The sequence below is a fragment of the Microchirus variegatus genome (assembly GCF_963457635.1).
Source record: "Microchirus variegatus genome assembly, chromosome: 3".
NCBI lineage: Eukaryota > Metazoa > Chordata > Actinopteri > Pleuronectiformes > Soleidae > Microchirus > Microchirus variegatus.
Window position 1 is genome coordinate 17,301,647 of NC_139804.1, and position 13,564 is coordinate 17,315,210.

The window sequence follows — 13,564 nt, forward strand, 5'->3', positions numbered from 1 at the left end:
TTTATTTTGTACCTTGTTCAAAGCTATACTTAACTTTCTTGCATGTCTTACAGCACTTAGTAGTAATTTGAACCTGAACATGAACATGAACACCTCCGCCTCCCTCAAAGTCCCACCCTCCAGGTGTTGCAGATTTTGTCCACAAGATGGCAATATTGACTCATGTATTGCCATCATGCATAGAGTAGCCAAAAATGTACTCATGTAAAAGTATTGTTACTTTAGAACAATATTACTCAAGTAAAAGTAAAGCATATTTGCATTAAAAATACAATTTATCCAAAAAGTTACTCAAGTAAATCTAACTCGTTACTAACCTCTGGATATAGGGGAGAAAAGTGCTCAGAGAAAAGTGTTCTCTAATGTTTTTACGTAGAACTCACTCTCTCTGAAGAGCCCTTTTAGAGCCTTTTTTGAGTGTGATGGTTACCAGTAGGTTAATACGACATTATATCTGCTTTTGTGTTTTAGATCGATCAAGACATTGTAAAGTTCCTTGGAGAGGATAAACTCTCTACCTTTATTCCTCGATATGGAGACCGTGTCTTTGTCAGAAACTCGTTTGTTACACCATTTTATGTGAATTTGTCTCTTGGACGCAAATTTGAGAATATCTTTATCAATCCTATACATGATTTTGTCCAGAATTCTGTGACTGGATGATAACCCTAAAGTGCCCTTGCTGGTCCTAAAACCCAACATTATAAACTTATGTTACTGGCCTACTACACAGAAATCACATTATCTTAGTAAAACATTTCAACACAGAGGCCAATGATACTTGAGAAATGTAAACTTTTGGAGAGGTGTCATTGCTGGAGATGCCACCATCATCATTATTAAACCATGGGCAAGCATCTTACACTGACATCAGTGATGAGGCTTACAGGAAAAACCCAATCACAAACCACCAGCAACACATCACACAAAACATTTTAAAGGTTTATCTAATGCCATGCTAACTTGTACCATTGACTTGCGCTAGCCATAGCACCAGCGAACTCGGCAACTAGAAGAACTGAATGAAATTTCTTGAAAACGTCTCCAGACGTCTCCATCACACCGGCTGAGTTGGAAAATAGGTCTTATGTCCAAAATTCCGAACTATCCCTTTAATACACTCCTTGTAGACTTTTTTCCCATACAGCATGTAATTAGTTTTCTCTAGATTTAGTCATAGTTTTATATTGAACACGTAATAGAAACTCGGCCTGACTGAATGAACACAGATGAAACCAGGGAAGGACTGGGACTAAAAAGCAGCCGCGGCTGCCGTTGTGATGATCCGCTTTATTTATTTATTTATTTATTTACTTATTGACAAAAAGTGTTGAGGACATGTCACACATCTATTGAAAGTAGACCTATATGTAACCTTGAAAGAAACAGCAGAGCGCTTCTTTTTTTTTCTTACGGCAACATCCATAGTCCATAGTTTTCTTTGTTTGATATGTCAGGTAATGATGGAGCTGTCCATCATACCGACACAGGATTGAAAGTGAGGTAAACCTTCATCTGTTCTAACATTTCTGTAAACAGGACATAAAACAAAAGGACATACAGGGTTCAGAGAACTATAGCTGTAACGGTAACAAATGAAAAGGTTAAATTACACATTGTTTACAGGGTCAGTAAACATATTTCCCTCCATGTACACCTTTACAATGCGTATGTCATTATAAGCTGCATGAGTTAGATTTTCATGTAACAATAAAACAATTACACGAATGTGTTTTTAAATGGTAAGCATATAAAACAATGCAAAAAAGCTGTAGAATTTTGGCAAAAATAATGTAAAGAAAAAAAAAAACATCAGTGTTCATGGATGGTGTAAAAGATCCAGATCCCATTGCAGCTGAAGAACCTGACATGAACCAAGAGGGCCAAGAATCACATTCAGCGCACGAGTATTTGCATCACAATCTGCCCAATGATGATTCCCTTAAGGAGGTTGTGAGAGCAGAACATAATGCATGGTGTGTTGATGCAGGAGAAGCATGAACTGCTTGAATTTCAATAAAAGACTGGAAAAATTTGGGTGTTTTTGACCAGTAGTGTATGTAACTTTTGTTTTAAGCTCCTTTGTTCAGTTGGTCAACATCAGTGGAGTGGTGAAACAGCACTCTAGTAACCTACTATTAATATTTTTACATTTCTGTTTTTGTGGGTTAGGGTTAACACATCACACGTATGCAGACAATTGTAATGATATTATATGTTGGACAAAGTGCAGTAATGGCAGACAGTGCAAGCTTCATGACTCAATTAGTAAAAGTGGGAGATTATTAGATTTTGTTGATGCTGTAGATATAGATACAGATTAAGGATTTACAACAAAATTAAAATAATTATAGCCTAGTGAAATAGGGGAGCTTAATTACACTGTGGGAAACTAACAGGCGTTTGTGTTCTCTCAGTGCTTTCTCCTGTTAACTAAGTTAACGGTATGTATTTAATGGAGAGAGCTTCAATAATGCTTGTGAAGTACTCATGTCCACATTGTGACTGCGGCAGTGCAGTCTGTGTGGTGCAACAAGAGGGCAAACTTTACATTAGATTTCACAACCACTAACGTGACAGATGCACTCGGTTTTAGCCTGAACAGGAAAATTGTTTACCAAGGTTTTCTCCAAAATAAAAGCCTTGGAATTACATTGAGTAAAGAAGATGATAAGATTACAAAGATTTCTGGGCACACCTTTTATATTGGAAGATTTAATACATTTAGTTATTATATTCAGACTTGAAGTGATACTTGGAGTATTATGCGCTAATGATTATTATATGGTTCCTCTCGGAACGGAAGTTTCATGTTACTATTCTTCAGCTTGATACACGAGCGTCCAAGTAATAACGGGCGCACATAATTACTGCGTCACATCCGGTGAGATTGGTCTTTTTTTGTTTTCCCGTATCCGCCATTTCAGTTTTTGAAGTTAGTTGTCATCGGCCGCCGTATTGTAGCTGCAGTTTTGCTGCCAAAACGCATTGAATGACAAATAGAGCTGAATTCTTACCACAAACAAAATAAGAGTCCTATTATATCGCGGTTGAGTTCCTGTGTCGGCGAATTGATGTTCAAACTGCTGGCTGTGGATGTCGCCTGTTTACTAAACGGGCTCTAAGCGCTAAAGTTTTTGTATGAGTTGAAGGCTTTGCTTGCGGATAACGGGAGGGAGAGCAGGGAAGGCCTGGTGAAGCCTCGGCTTTGGAGTGGTTATCATGGCCGGAAATTTTGACGCGGACGACCGCGGCAGTTGGTACTGGGGTCGGTTGAGCAGGCAGGAGGCGGTGTCTCTGTTGCAGGGGCAGCGGCACGGCGTGTTTCTGGTGCGGGACTCCATCACCAGCCCCGGCGACTACGTGCTCTCGGTATCAGAGAACTCCAAAGTCTCGCATTACATAATTAACAGCATCAGCAACAACAGACAGTCTGGTCCAGGTAAGCTAACGGCGGGGTCTGGAGCGGCTCCGCGTGAGGAAATGTTGATGTGACCATTCTTGCATGACTTGCACCAAAGGCGATGCGCAGTAGTCCTGTTTGCCTCCCCTCTTGTGTGCAGGCCAGACACCCCTAAACACGTGCCAGTTTCATGTTGGCTTTCTCACACATATGAAACACACTGATGCACAACACACCGATCGAGAAGATCACTCAGATGCACGTTTCCGTTATCAAAGCGCGGCGTGACTTTTTCCAAGAGCACATAGTTCTAATGTGACTTGTATCTAACGAGCATCATTTACCTGCTGGTGACCTCAGTTTTAATGCGTCTGTGTCGGTCTGTCATTTTGCCAGGACTAAAAATACTTTCCGTATGTATTTCCTCATAAAATACAGACTGACTTTAGATGGAACAAAGTGCAAAATAAGGAAATCCTAATCCTTCTTTGTCACTCTGGAAATCACCATAAAGCATCGTTACATGAAAAAATAGACTTTGTATCTGATTGTTATGAACATGCAAAAGTATAAAGCAAACAAGTGCACATAACGGATAGGTGCAATCTCACATTGTGATATGTATCAGAGACCTCAATACGATACACATTGAAATACAGTTATTTATTACATAAAGACCATATCCTTCACAGAATGCACTATAATAGCAGCTTTGTTTGCCTTTAACAGCGAGAGCAATTGACATGTATGAGGCTGCATCGTGTCAATTGACCACTGCTGGCTTTATTTCACATTGCAATGCAGGTGATTTTCATGTCTCAGGACTACCATCACAGCATTTGTTGTCATATTTATTCAGTATACATCTGAACCAATACAAAAATTGGCAAAGTTTACTTCATGAGACACTTTTTAGCAGCGCGATATAAGTAAATGCTTCAAATAAACCTCTTTATTACAGACTTTCCAGAAAAAATACTCCAAGCCCTTCCTCCGATGTTTTGGGCTTGGTTTGAAATGAGCAGTAAGGGTGTTACTGTTTTGTTTTTTTGAGAAGCGCCTGGTGTCATACAATTTCTGAGTGGACATTTCACGAGTCTCGTTGACACCTCTCTTATCTCGCCAGGTTTGGTCCATCCGAGGTTCCGAATTGGTGACCAGGAGTTTGAGGCGCTCCCTGCTTTACTAGAATTCTATAAAATCCACTACTTGGACACCACCACCTTGATAGAACCTATCAACAAGTCCAAACACACACACTCCTTCATCAACGTTGGCCTTGGTGGCCCCCCACCACGCCTGGAAGACGAGTATGTCAGGGCACTTTTCGATTTCCCTGGTAACGATGAGGAGGATCTCCCTTTCAGGAAGGGCGATATTCTCCGAGTTCTTGAGAAGCCAGAGGAGCAGTGGTGGAACGCCCAGAACTCAGAAGGCCGGGCAGGGATGATCCCAGTGCCGTATGTAGAGAAGTACCGGCCATCGTCTCCAAGTTCGGTGGCGGGGACTGGCATTCCTGGGGGACCACTGGGAGGGATGTTGGGGAACTCTGACAGCTCTGTGGCTCAGACTGGCACTCCACTTCTGGGTGACCCCAGCCAGTATGCCCAGCCCACCCCTCTCCCTAATCTCCAGAATGGACCTGTCTATGCCAGGGCCATACAGAAGAGGGTGCCTAATGCCTATGACAAGACAGCCTTGGCTTTAGAGGTAAATATGGAAATATGTGGTGTTTTGCTCGACCCTGTGCATCCACACAAAATTGAACAGAAGAAGAATGTAGGACGAGCACTGTCAGCTTATCACATTTTTTTCTTTATTTTGATTTTTGAGCATGAATCAAGCACACAGGTGCTAATTTAGGTCATTTTTTTAAATCATGGGAGACATACTTGTATACGATATGAGAATTTCCTGTCAGGATAATCCTGACCATCTGTTTTAAACTTTAAGAATAGCAGTAAAATGCACTGAAATCACTTTTCAAAAAATGTCCACAAATTAATTGACACGTTTGTACACATCTTTTGAAAACTATTATTATTGTTATTACTTGCACTACCAAAAATTGTTACGTTTAGTCAAAATGTAGCTTCTGTTGCTAATAGGCAATCACAATTGTCCTGACAAAATACTTGTTTGTGATATAATTAGGATAATAATATATCTTTTTTTTTAAACTCTTAAATGTCTGTAAAACACACTGAGAGATATTTTAATCCATCATTTTCACTGTGTTCCTGAACATTTAAAAGTCAAAAATTTAAATGTATAATTACATTATAAATCATAATTTCTGGAATTACTGAAAGATTGCAGACTGAATAACTTATTGTGAGTGATAATTATTGCAATATGCGATTGTAAAATTGTATAAAGATCAGTCTAATGATGAGTTCAATTTGGCCTGTTCAAAGTCTGTCCACTGTGTCTGTTACGTCTACATCATCAGTGTCTAGTACTTGAGTTGAGGGCATTTTTTTTAACCCAACAGTTAAAAGATGAAAGGGCACCCTTATATGAAAATTGCCATTAAGCTCTGCTCCCAGCTCACGGTAGCTGGGCTGTTAACACTGTCCGGAAGCAAGAGCAAGGCGCCCACAGAGCAGGTCGTTGGGGGAAGGAAATAGTTTGTGTTTGGGAACAGGACCATTTCCTTTAGTCTCTGTGAAGCCAGGAGTCCAGCTCCAGATGCAGACTAGTTGCTGCCTCTCTCCACATCCTTGGTGGACATTACCGGTAAAGATACCAACATAGATTCCATCTTTGCATTTTCACTTCTTTTTATTGAGTCCAACCACTCATCTACTGCTGTTTGATGTTTTTTTGCTTAAACTTGACATTAGGAAGTTCCTTTGTGCAGTACGAGCTGGTTTCTACCACTCCCCACCTGAGCCAGACTTTTCTGGCTTTGACCGATGAGCTCCTTGTTTAATCTGCTCCAGTTTGCCAATGGTGACTCAGCACTACAGTACTAGACAGTTAATAATTAGCTCGAGTTTCCTTGTGTCGTCTTAAAAATGCCCCCTGATTGTGATGATCTCTCCTTATCGCCAGTGTCTGAAACTCTCTTGATCGTCATGATTTAGTGTCATCCCTGTGTCATATGGCCATACATACACATTTTACATGTTATTTAAATTTAGAGACACATAACTAGTTAGCAGTGTCCTAAAGTTAAAGTAGAAGTGGTCACTTTAAAAAAAAAAAATATATATATATATATATATATTATTATTATTATTATTTTTTAAGTTGGCCTTAAATTCTAATGGTGCAAGTCATTCTTCTAATGAGAAGCTTGACATGATATTTATGTACAGCAGCTAATCTCATTAATTAGCTAGAACAAGGTAATATTTGCCATTTCAGTATAAAAAGTGGCTTTCAAATTAATTCTCTGCTAGTTGACGAAGCAAAAAAATTACAACGAGCTCTGCGAAGCTTTTAGTGTTTATCATTGAAGCTGGGCCAGAGAGAGATGTTGGATGTGCTTTGTGGTTAATTTAAGGCCATAACTTGTGGTGGTGCTTTACTGGATTGCATCATTGTGTTTGTGGTCTCCAAACACTGTGTAAAGGCAGCCAAAAGTATCAAATGCACATGACAGTATTTTATGATCCTGTACAATAACTAGCAGCTGTGATCATTATGTGTTAAATGGCTGTGGCTTGTGACATAATAATGACAGGGTTTGCAGACTGGGTATACGGACAGGCATGAGCCGATCCTTTGGACTGAGATGCATTAGAAAGAAGTCATAACTATTGCATTAGTACCTCCTGCATTTCTAATCTGTAGCTCATTGTACACTGTATAACCCTCAGTTCAAGAACACAAACAAAACACAATTTTGTCTTTTGTTTAAACTGGAACTGTTCCCTAATGCTCTATTGTTGCAGAGTGACCCACATAACACAAAACAGAAGCAAGCAGTTGTAATGAGCGAAATCCACAAGCAGCAGCAGCAGCAAGGCATGTGAGCAGAATCATGCTGATCCTTCACACCATAACCATCAATTTAGGACCCTACACTGACTGGAAAAAAAACAAGAAACCACTACAGGAGAAGCAGAAATATTCACCTGTTTAAAAATATGTAATTGCTTCCCTTTTTTTCACTTTATGTACACACTATGCCTCTGCAGAACGCGGTAGTAGAAATGCCTCCAGTTACACATTAAACACAATCGTCAGAACTTGTCCCAGGTTATCAAACTGATAAAGTGATCCATGGAAGAGCTTTAACCCCCCCCCCCCAAGTATTCAGTCGTCAGTTGCTGAGATTTGAACTTTGGAACTGACTCTTTGGTCCTTATTTGCACAAGCTTAATGACACAGGAACAGCCACTCCTCTGCCTGTGCAGGTCAACTGTAAACTGACAGCAGGACTGCAACTTACACAGCATTCTATCTGTATTTAAATTGTTTCTTATGAGTGGATAAAATAGATGACAGAAGAAGAGAAATGCCTGGCATAAGTTTTCACTGATAAGATGATGGCTTAACCCATTAAGGCCTGAAGCGCCTGGAAAAAAAATTTTTTTTAGTTTATTTAGATACAAAAAATTAAAATTAAATTAAAGTGAATAACTATTTTCAATTTAAAAAACAGTAAGAAAATAAAGTCATATCAACTGGATTTAGTCCTGATAGAGTGTGAAAAACAAGAACTGCGTGTAATGACTGCAACAGTCTGCTTCACATGTGACTGTGATAGTGCTTACATCGCTGTGGCATCTGCAGGTAAATCCACTGTCACCCCTGGTGAGCGGTTGTAAACACTCCGTCGATTACTGTGGTATTTATCATCATTATCGCCGACCTCGTCGTCTTCAAACATAATTATGTCTTAACCATAAACAATGTTGTGAGGAACCCTTATACCCCCCAAAATTGACGTATCCGCTTTACCGGCGTCTATGGTAGAATAAAACGCGCAGCCGTTCTCCCGGCGTCAATGGTAGAAATGCGCCAATGCTTTCCCAGTGTCAATGGGTTAAAGTTTCTCATATCTTCCAGGCAAACAGTCCACTCTAACAATAAGTGGACTCTGTGGTATAGTTAACCAACTACAGGGTTCCCACATATCCTTGACATCCTTAAAGGTTTGTGAATTTTAAAAAAGAAAATCCAGGCCCCTGAAAGTTTTGGAAAATTGCTCAAAATAGACATGGGTCATTGATATTTAGGTAAGTGTCTCCTTTGGTTATTACGATGCCACCTAATATTTCATGCCTTGCACTGCTTTATGTACATAGACTAGGCCTACGCAGAACAAATGTTGAGTCATACATACGAACGGTGCTGTAGGCACTGTACGCTGTCTCTCTCTCTCTACCATGCAGAACAATGAGCAAGTTACATTAAGAGAGAGCAAATGATGTGATGCCTGGGAAATGCAAATTCCGTCCGCGTCCGCAGATTTTAGCCGTTAACGCGATGACTGGAAAGGCGTTTGATATTAAATTTTCTTATTTTTTTTATGGGTCACATACCCCCTGTAGATGATCCCTATTGATTTTGAGCTACCATTATTATTAATTGTGATAAAATGATATAAAAACCATATTTCTGCCTGTATCTTCCAAAGTATTGCAGGTATTGGCTTCAAATTGCATGGACATCACATACCACCTGTAGATGATCCCTATCTTTGTAGCGTCATTATTAATTAGCAAATTAATTAATTTATTATGCTAAAAACACATTTTCGGCTTTATCTTCCAGACTGATGGAGATATTGCCTTCAAATTTTGTACAATGATTCATGTAACAACTGTCTACAAGTACAATCATTATTACTTTGGCTATGATTGGTAATAGTTACATAATAAGTTAACTCGTTAACTTATTAGTGAACACAGAAAAAATAGTTAAGGCATTTTTTCTCTATTGAGCTCATTTGGAAATATTGAGGATATCATGGGTTTATTTAGCACTTATTCATAATATTTATTACATTATAATATAAATGTATTAATTATCATATAAAAAATAGTTGAGCCTCCATTTCTTTATTAATGCATTGAATGGAAAGTTTGAACATATTGTATGCTTTTTCATGAAATTTAATAAACATAGTGTATGCTTTTTCATGACATTTGGACACTTTGAAGATATGGCAGATGTGGTTAGCATTTTAATATTCATAATATTTAACAAGGTATAATAGGTTAACTCGTTTTTTTTAAAAACTAGAGAGAGATTTATGAGATCAGGTATTCTGTGTTCAATATCAAGTTTATATGGATACTTTGAAGTGTAGTCAGCATTATATCATAATAATTAACAGTTATTTTGTTGAATTTATTTATAATTAATTAAAACAGTTTGTGGCAGGTGCGAGTGCGTATACTTTGGGTATATTGGAAAGTTGAGGATTGGACAAGTTCGCGGATATACCCCTTGCTGTCGGCCCCCGACATCGTAGGCTTGTTATAGATCTGTGTGCACAGGGTCACTCGCACTTTTATTTGGCACTTTGTGTGTGCTAGTCTGAGAATATTAGGCTACTTTTCAGGTCTTCAATAATACAGAATGGCATCCATTTGTAAATGATGGTCCCTAATTCTCATTAAAGCTGTGGTGTATGTCTGACCATGCTGCCGTAACGCAAAAAAAATCCCATATTTGGGATAAGTAAAGTACAGCTTTCTATCCATCTATCTATCCAGCCGTCTATTTAGAGAAGTGTTTGGCTATGGTGTGTTCACCGGTGTTTGTTGCACAGGGTGATCTACCAGTCAAAGCATTGTCTTTAAAATCCACCCCTTTCTTCTCCCCCCTCTCATCCATATGTGGTTTATTCTGTTTTCAAAAAACAATGGCATGTCACTGGCCAAACTGTACGTTTTCAAGGTTTCAAACTGGCAGTTCACAAACCAATCATTAATCAAGAAAATTGTCAAGTAAGGCTGAACAGATATGCCGATGTTAAGTTATAAATCATCCATCATTTGTAGAGCAGCACAAGGTGGGATCTTGCTAGTCAAAGTTCCAGATTTTTTTTTTCTTTTGGTAGTACCTACATTATTATTAAGTGTCCTTTTCTGTAGACTTTCCTGTGCATTCACACCCTTTTCTTTCTCTCCAGGTGGGTGACATGGTGAAGGTGACCAAAATTAACGTGAATGGCCAGTGGGAGGGGGAATGTAAAGGCAAACGTGGCCACTTTCCCTTCACACACGTCAAACTGCTGGACCAGCACAATGCTGAGGATGAACTGAGCTGAGAGTGGTCAGCTGGGCCACAACCTGGACACTAGTATTAGACCCTTCCTCACCCCTGCTACCCACCGGTCATCCTTTACCACACACTTCACCTTCCTCACATCTACTCCAGCTTTTACCTGCACCAAGTACATTTTCAGAGAATCGCAGAGAGCAAAACAAAAAACCCTCGTCAACACTCTGTTCTATCCCACTGTTCTATCCATCTGAATAGTTATGCCTGCTGTCCTCCAAACCCTGCTCTGACTAACTGACTGACTTCAGAATTGGTCATGATTTACAGTGGAAAAAGATCATCTACTCAGTGTTCTGTTCTGCGGGTGTGGCAACAGTTTCAGTCCTCATCATGTCCCCGCTGTGGACACCTTATCAACACTCACTCCTCAGGAGACTCCTCGCCACAGAATTCGGCCGCTTCCTCTTCCTGTATTGGAGCCAGTAGATAATGACACTCAGTCAGCACTGTCATTTTTCATCCTCATCCATCACCACCATGTTTATGCCACTGTAGGATCACTCGCACTGCATTCATGTCAGATGGAATGCAAAAAGAAGATCAGGAGTAACACATTTTCCATGTGTGTTTTTGTCTCGTTTGAGGTTTTGAAGCCTTATTTATACACTGGCGCTTGACACTTTTAAACAAAATTGTCACTCAACGCTTTGGTCTCTTGCCGTGACCTGTGGAATTTTCTTGTGTCGTAGACACAATCATATTTTGACCTGCAACATGATTAGTCATCCATGTCTCCAAGAAGATGTTTCATCTCCAAATGTCAGACCAAAACATGCTCTCCAAGTTGCTCTCTTGATTTTTTTTTTGATTTTTTTATAACCAATGCACTACTGTTAGTAAATGTAAATGAAAAATCTCTTCCTCCTGAATTATATATACAACTTGACTGAAACTTAAATCCATCCATCACAAACAAGGAAAAAGATATAGATGTAAAATAAATGAGCAGATTGAAGGATAAATTGAACAGGATGGTACGGAGATGACTGGAGGAGGATGTATGGCTTGTTCCCATGGAGACAACGAGGCAGGAGCATTAAATGAAAATTTTGTGCAACAATTATCAAAAGTTTTAAGTGATGAAGTATAAACAAGATTTTATGCTGCTGTTATTTAAGTTTTTACAATTCATTTAAAGGAATAGTTTGGGAAATAAACATATTCTGTTTTTTTTTTTTCTGAATAGTGAATATGAAGCTACCACCTGCAGCTAATTATCCCAACATAAAGACTGGAGGAAGCAGACATGGCTGCTTACCTCTTTGTAAAGTTATCAAAATTGCCATTTAATATGCAATGTTTCATTGTTTAAGCAACATGAAAATTAATTGGGCAGTTCACCGTTATGTACCTTTTTTTTCACTGGGAGCAGTTGCTGAGCAACCATTTAATCCGAAACCACGCTGCCCTGCAAAAAAAAAAATATTCCAGCACATAATCACCTATAAAACCTCAAGTAACTGAAACTAGGCAGATTATTTTATCTTTGAGAGGAACCAGGCTACCTAATCCAACTCACGAGCGGTCTTTCTGCAGTCCACCCCAGTCACACAACAAGCCTCTGGTGACCTCCGCTGGTCATATAGGAAAGTGCAAGTGTAGGAGCACAGACAAACAGAGCACAGAGCCACTAAAAACAATACTTCACTCCGTGAGGTGAAATGATAATCGTGCAGATAAGAGGGTGTTATCAATCTACCATCAAACACGCTGAAAGATCGTGAGTAAGTGTGCTTCTCAAAATGCCCAGCTATTCCATTTAATTGTGATTTTACTTTGACTTTTCAGTGCTTGCCTAGTGAGTGTTGAATCTTCCACAAAATCAATGTGCAATGTTGCCACACAAAAGATGCAGTTAATCTCTCCTACCTGCCATGGCAGTGTTTTTTTTTCTTTCTTTCTTTTTCTTCTTTCTTCCTTATAGTTCCATTAGGCAGAAAAACTTTTTGGTATCATGTTTGTGTTGTGTTCATTGTTAGACTGTCCTTTCAGCTCTTTCCTTTGTATTTTTTAGATTACTTTGCAGCATGTTAAATAATTGGGGACCTTATGCAGAGGAGGTGTAGTGGACCAGCCAATAGGAGAAGTCTTTCTGAAGTGCTCTGATTGATCAGAGTGTACAATGACACTATACATTTATTTATAAGGCTCAGAGGAGGTGCAGAAGTGTTGTTCTCTCTTGGTTTACATTATGCTGAAATCAATCATGGAACTATTAATCAACAATGTCAAGAAAAATCCCTGCCTACTGTACCTTAATGTTTTCCAGACTGCTATCATCTAAGTGGTGATAACCTAATTTAGGAAGTAAAAAAAAAAGAAAAAGCATCCCGAACAATTTTGAAAATGTTTTCATCAACTTATATTTCTTCAAGTTTTAAAGGCACAATTTGGCACAACTTATGATTGAGTGCATTTTACCACCAGAAAAAAAAAGAGAATGTATTTTGTCATGTTTTGGAATGAAGCAAAAAGAGTGACATCAAATGGAAGTGTCCAGCATCCAATCCCTAACACCAAAGTTCGAAATGGGATGAGATCACCAGCTAGTAGTGACTTGGTGTAATCTTTGTCATAGAGAAGGGCCTAGCAATGAACCTGAGAAGTTTCAGTCGAGGTGGAGATAAAGGCAACACTACATTTAATTTCTCTTTACCTCCCACTTTTTACTTACCTCAGCCCCCAATATCCTACAACCACCAAGTCGTCTTTTTGTAAGAAAAATGAACATTAATATGAAATGATGTACTCTGTAATTATCATTACATGCTAAAATATTAGTTTTCTTTTTTTGTCGTTTTCTTCATAGCTGGGTTTGACTGTGGGGAAACGCATTTGATGAACATTTTAGGCCCAGGTCATACTTTCCATGTCTGCAGAGGTTCACCCGCTCATTGCCGCTGTGGTCAGTAC

General features: G+C 39.1%; 2 protein-coding genes across 5 annotated transcripts in view; both read left to right on the top strand.

Annotated features, from left to right (window-relative positions):
• LOC310924423 (large neutral amino acids transporter small subunit 4-like) overlaps positions 1–13,564 on the top strand; it is a 209,526-nt gene that overhangs the window by 54,607 nt on the left and 141,355 nt on the right. The window lies entirely within an intron of this gene.
• crk (v-crk avian sarcoma virus CT10 oncogene homolog) lies at positions 3,205–10,637 on the top strand (the record flags this gene model as incomplete). 3 transcript variants are annotated; one of them, XM_083887119.1, is made up of 3 exons in its annotated part: positions 3,205–3,442; positions 4,530–5,113; positions 10,500–10,637. In XM_083887119.1, 3 exons carry the CDS (start codon positions 3,223–3,225, stop codon positions 10,635–10,637), a joined length of 942 nt encoding a protein of 313 aa, XP_083743245.1. The 3 variants fall into 3 exon arrangements, with proteins under 3 accessions (XP_083743245.1, XP_083743243.1, XP_083743244.1); XM_083887117.1 differs by having other exon boundaries at positions 3,223–3,475; XM_083887118.1 differs by having other exon boundaries at positions 3,223–3,431; positions 4,546–5,113.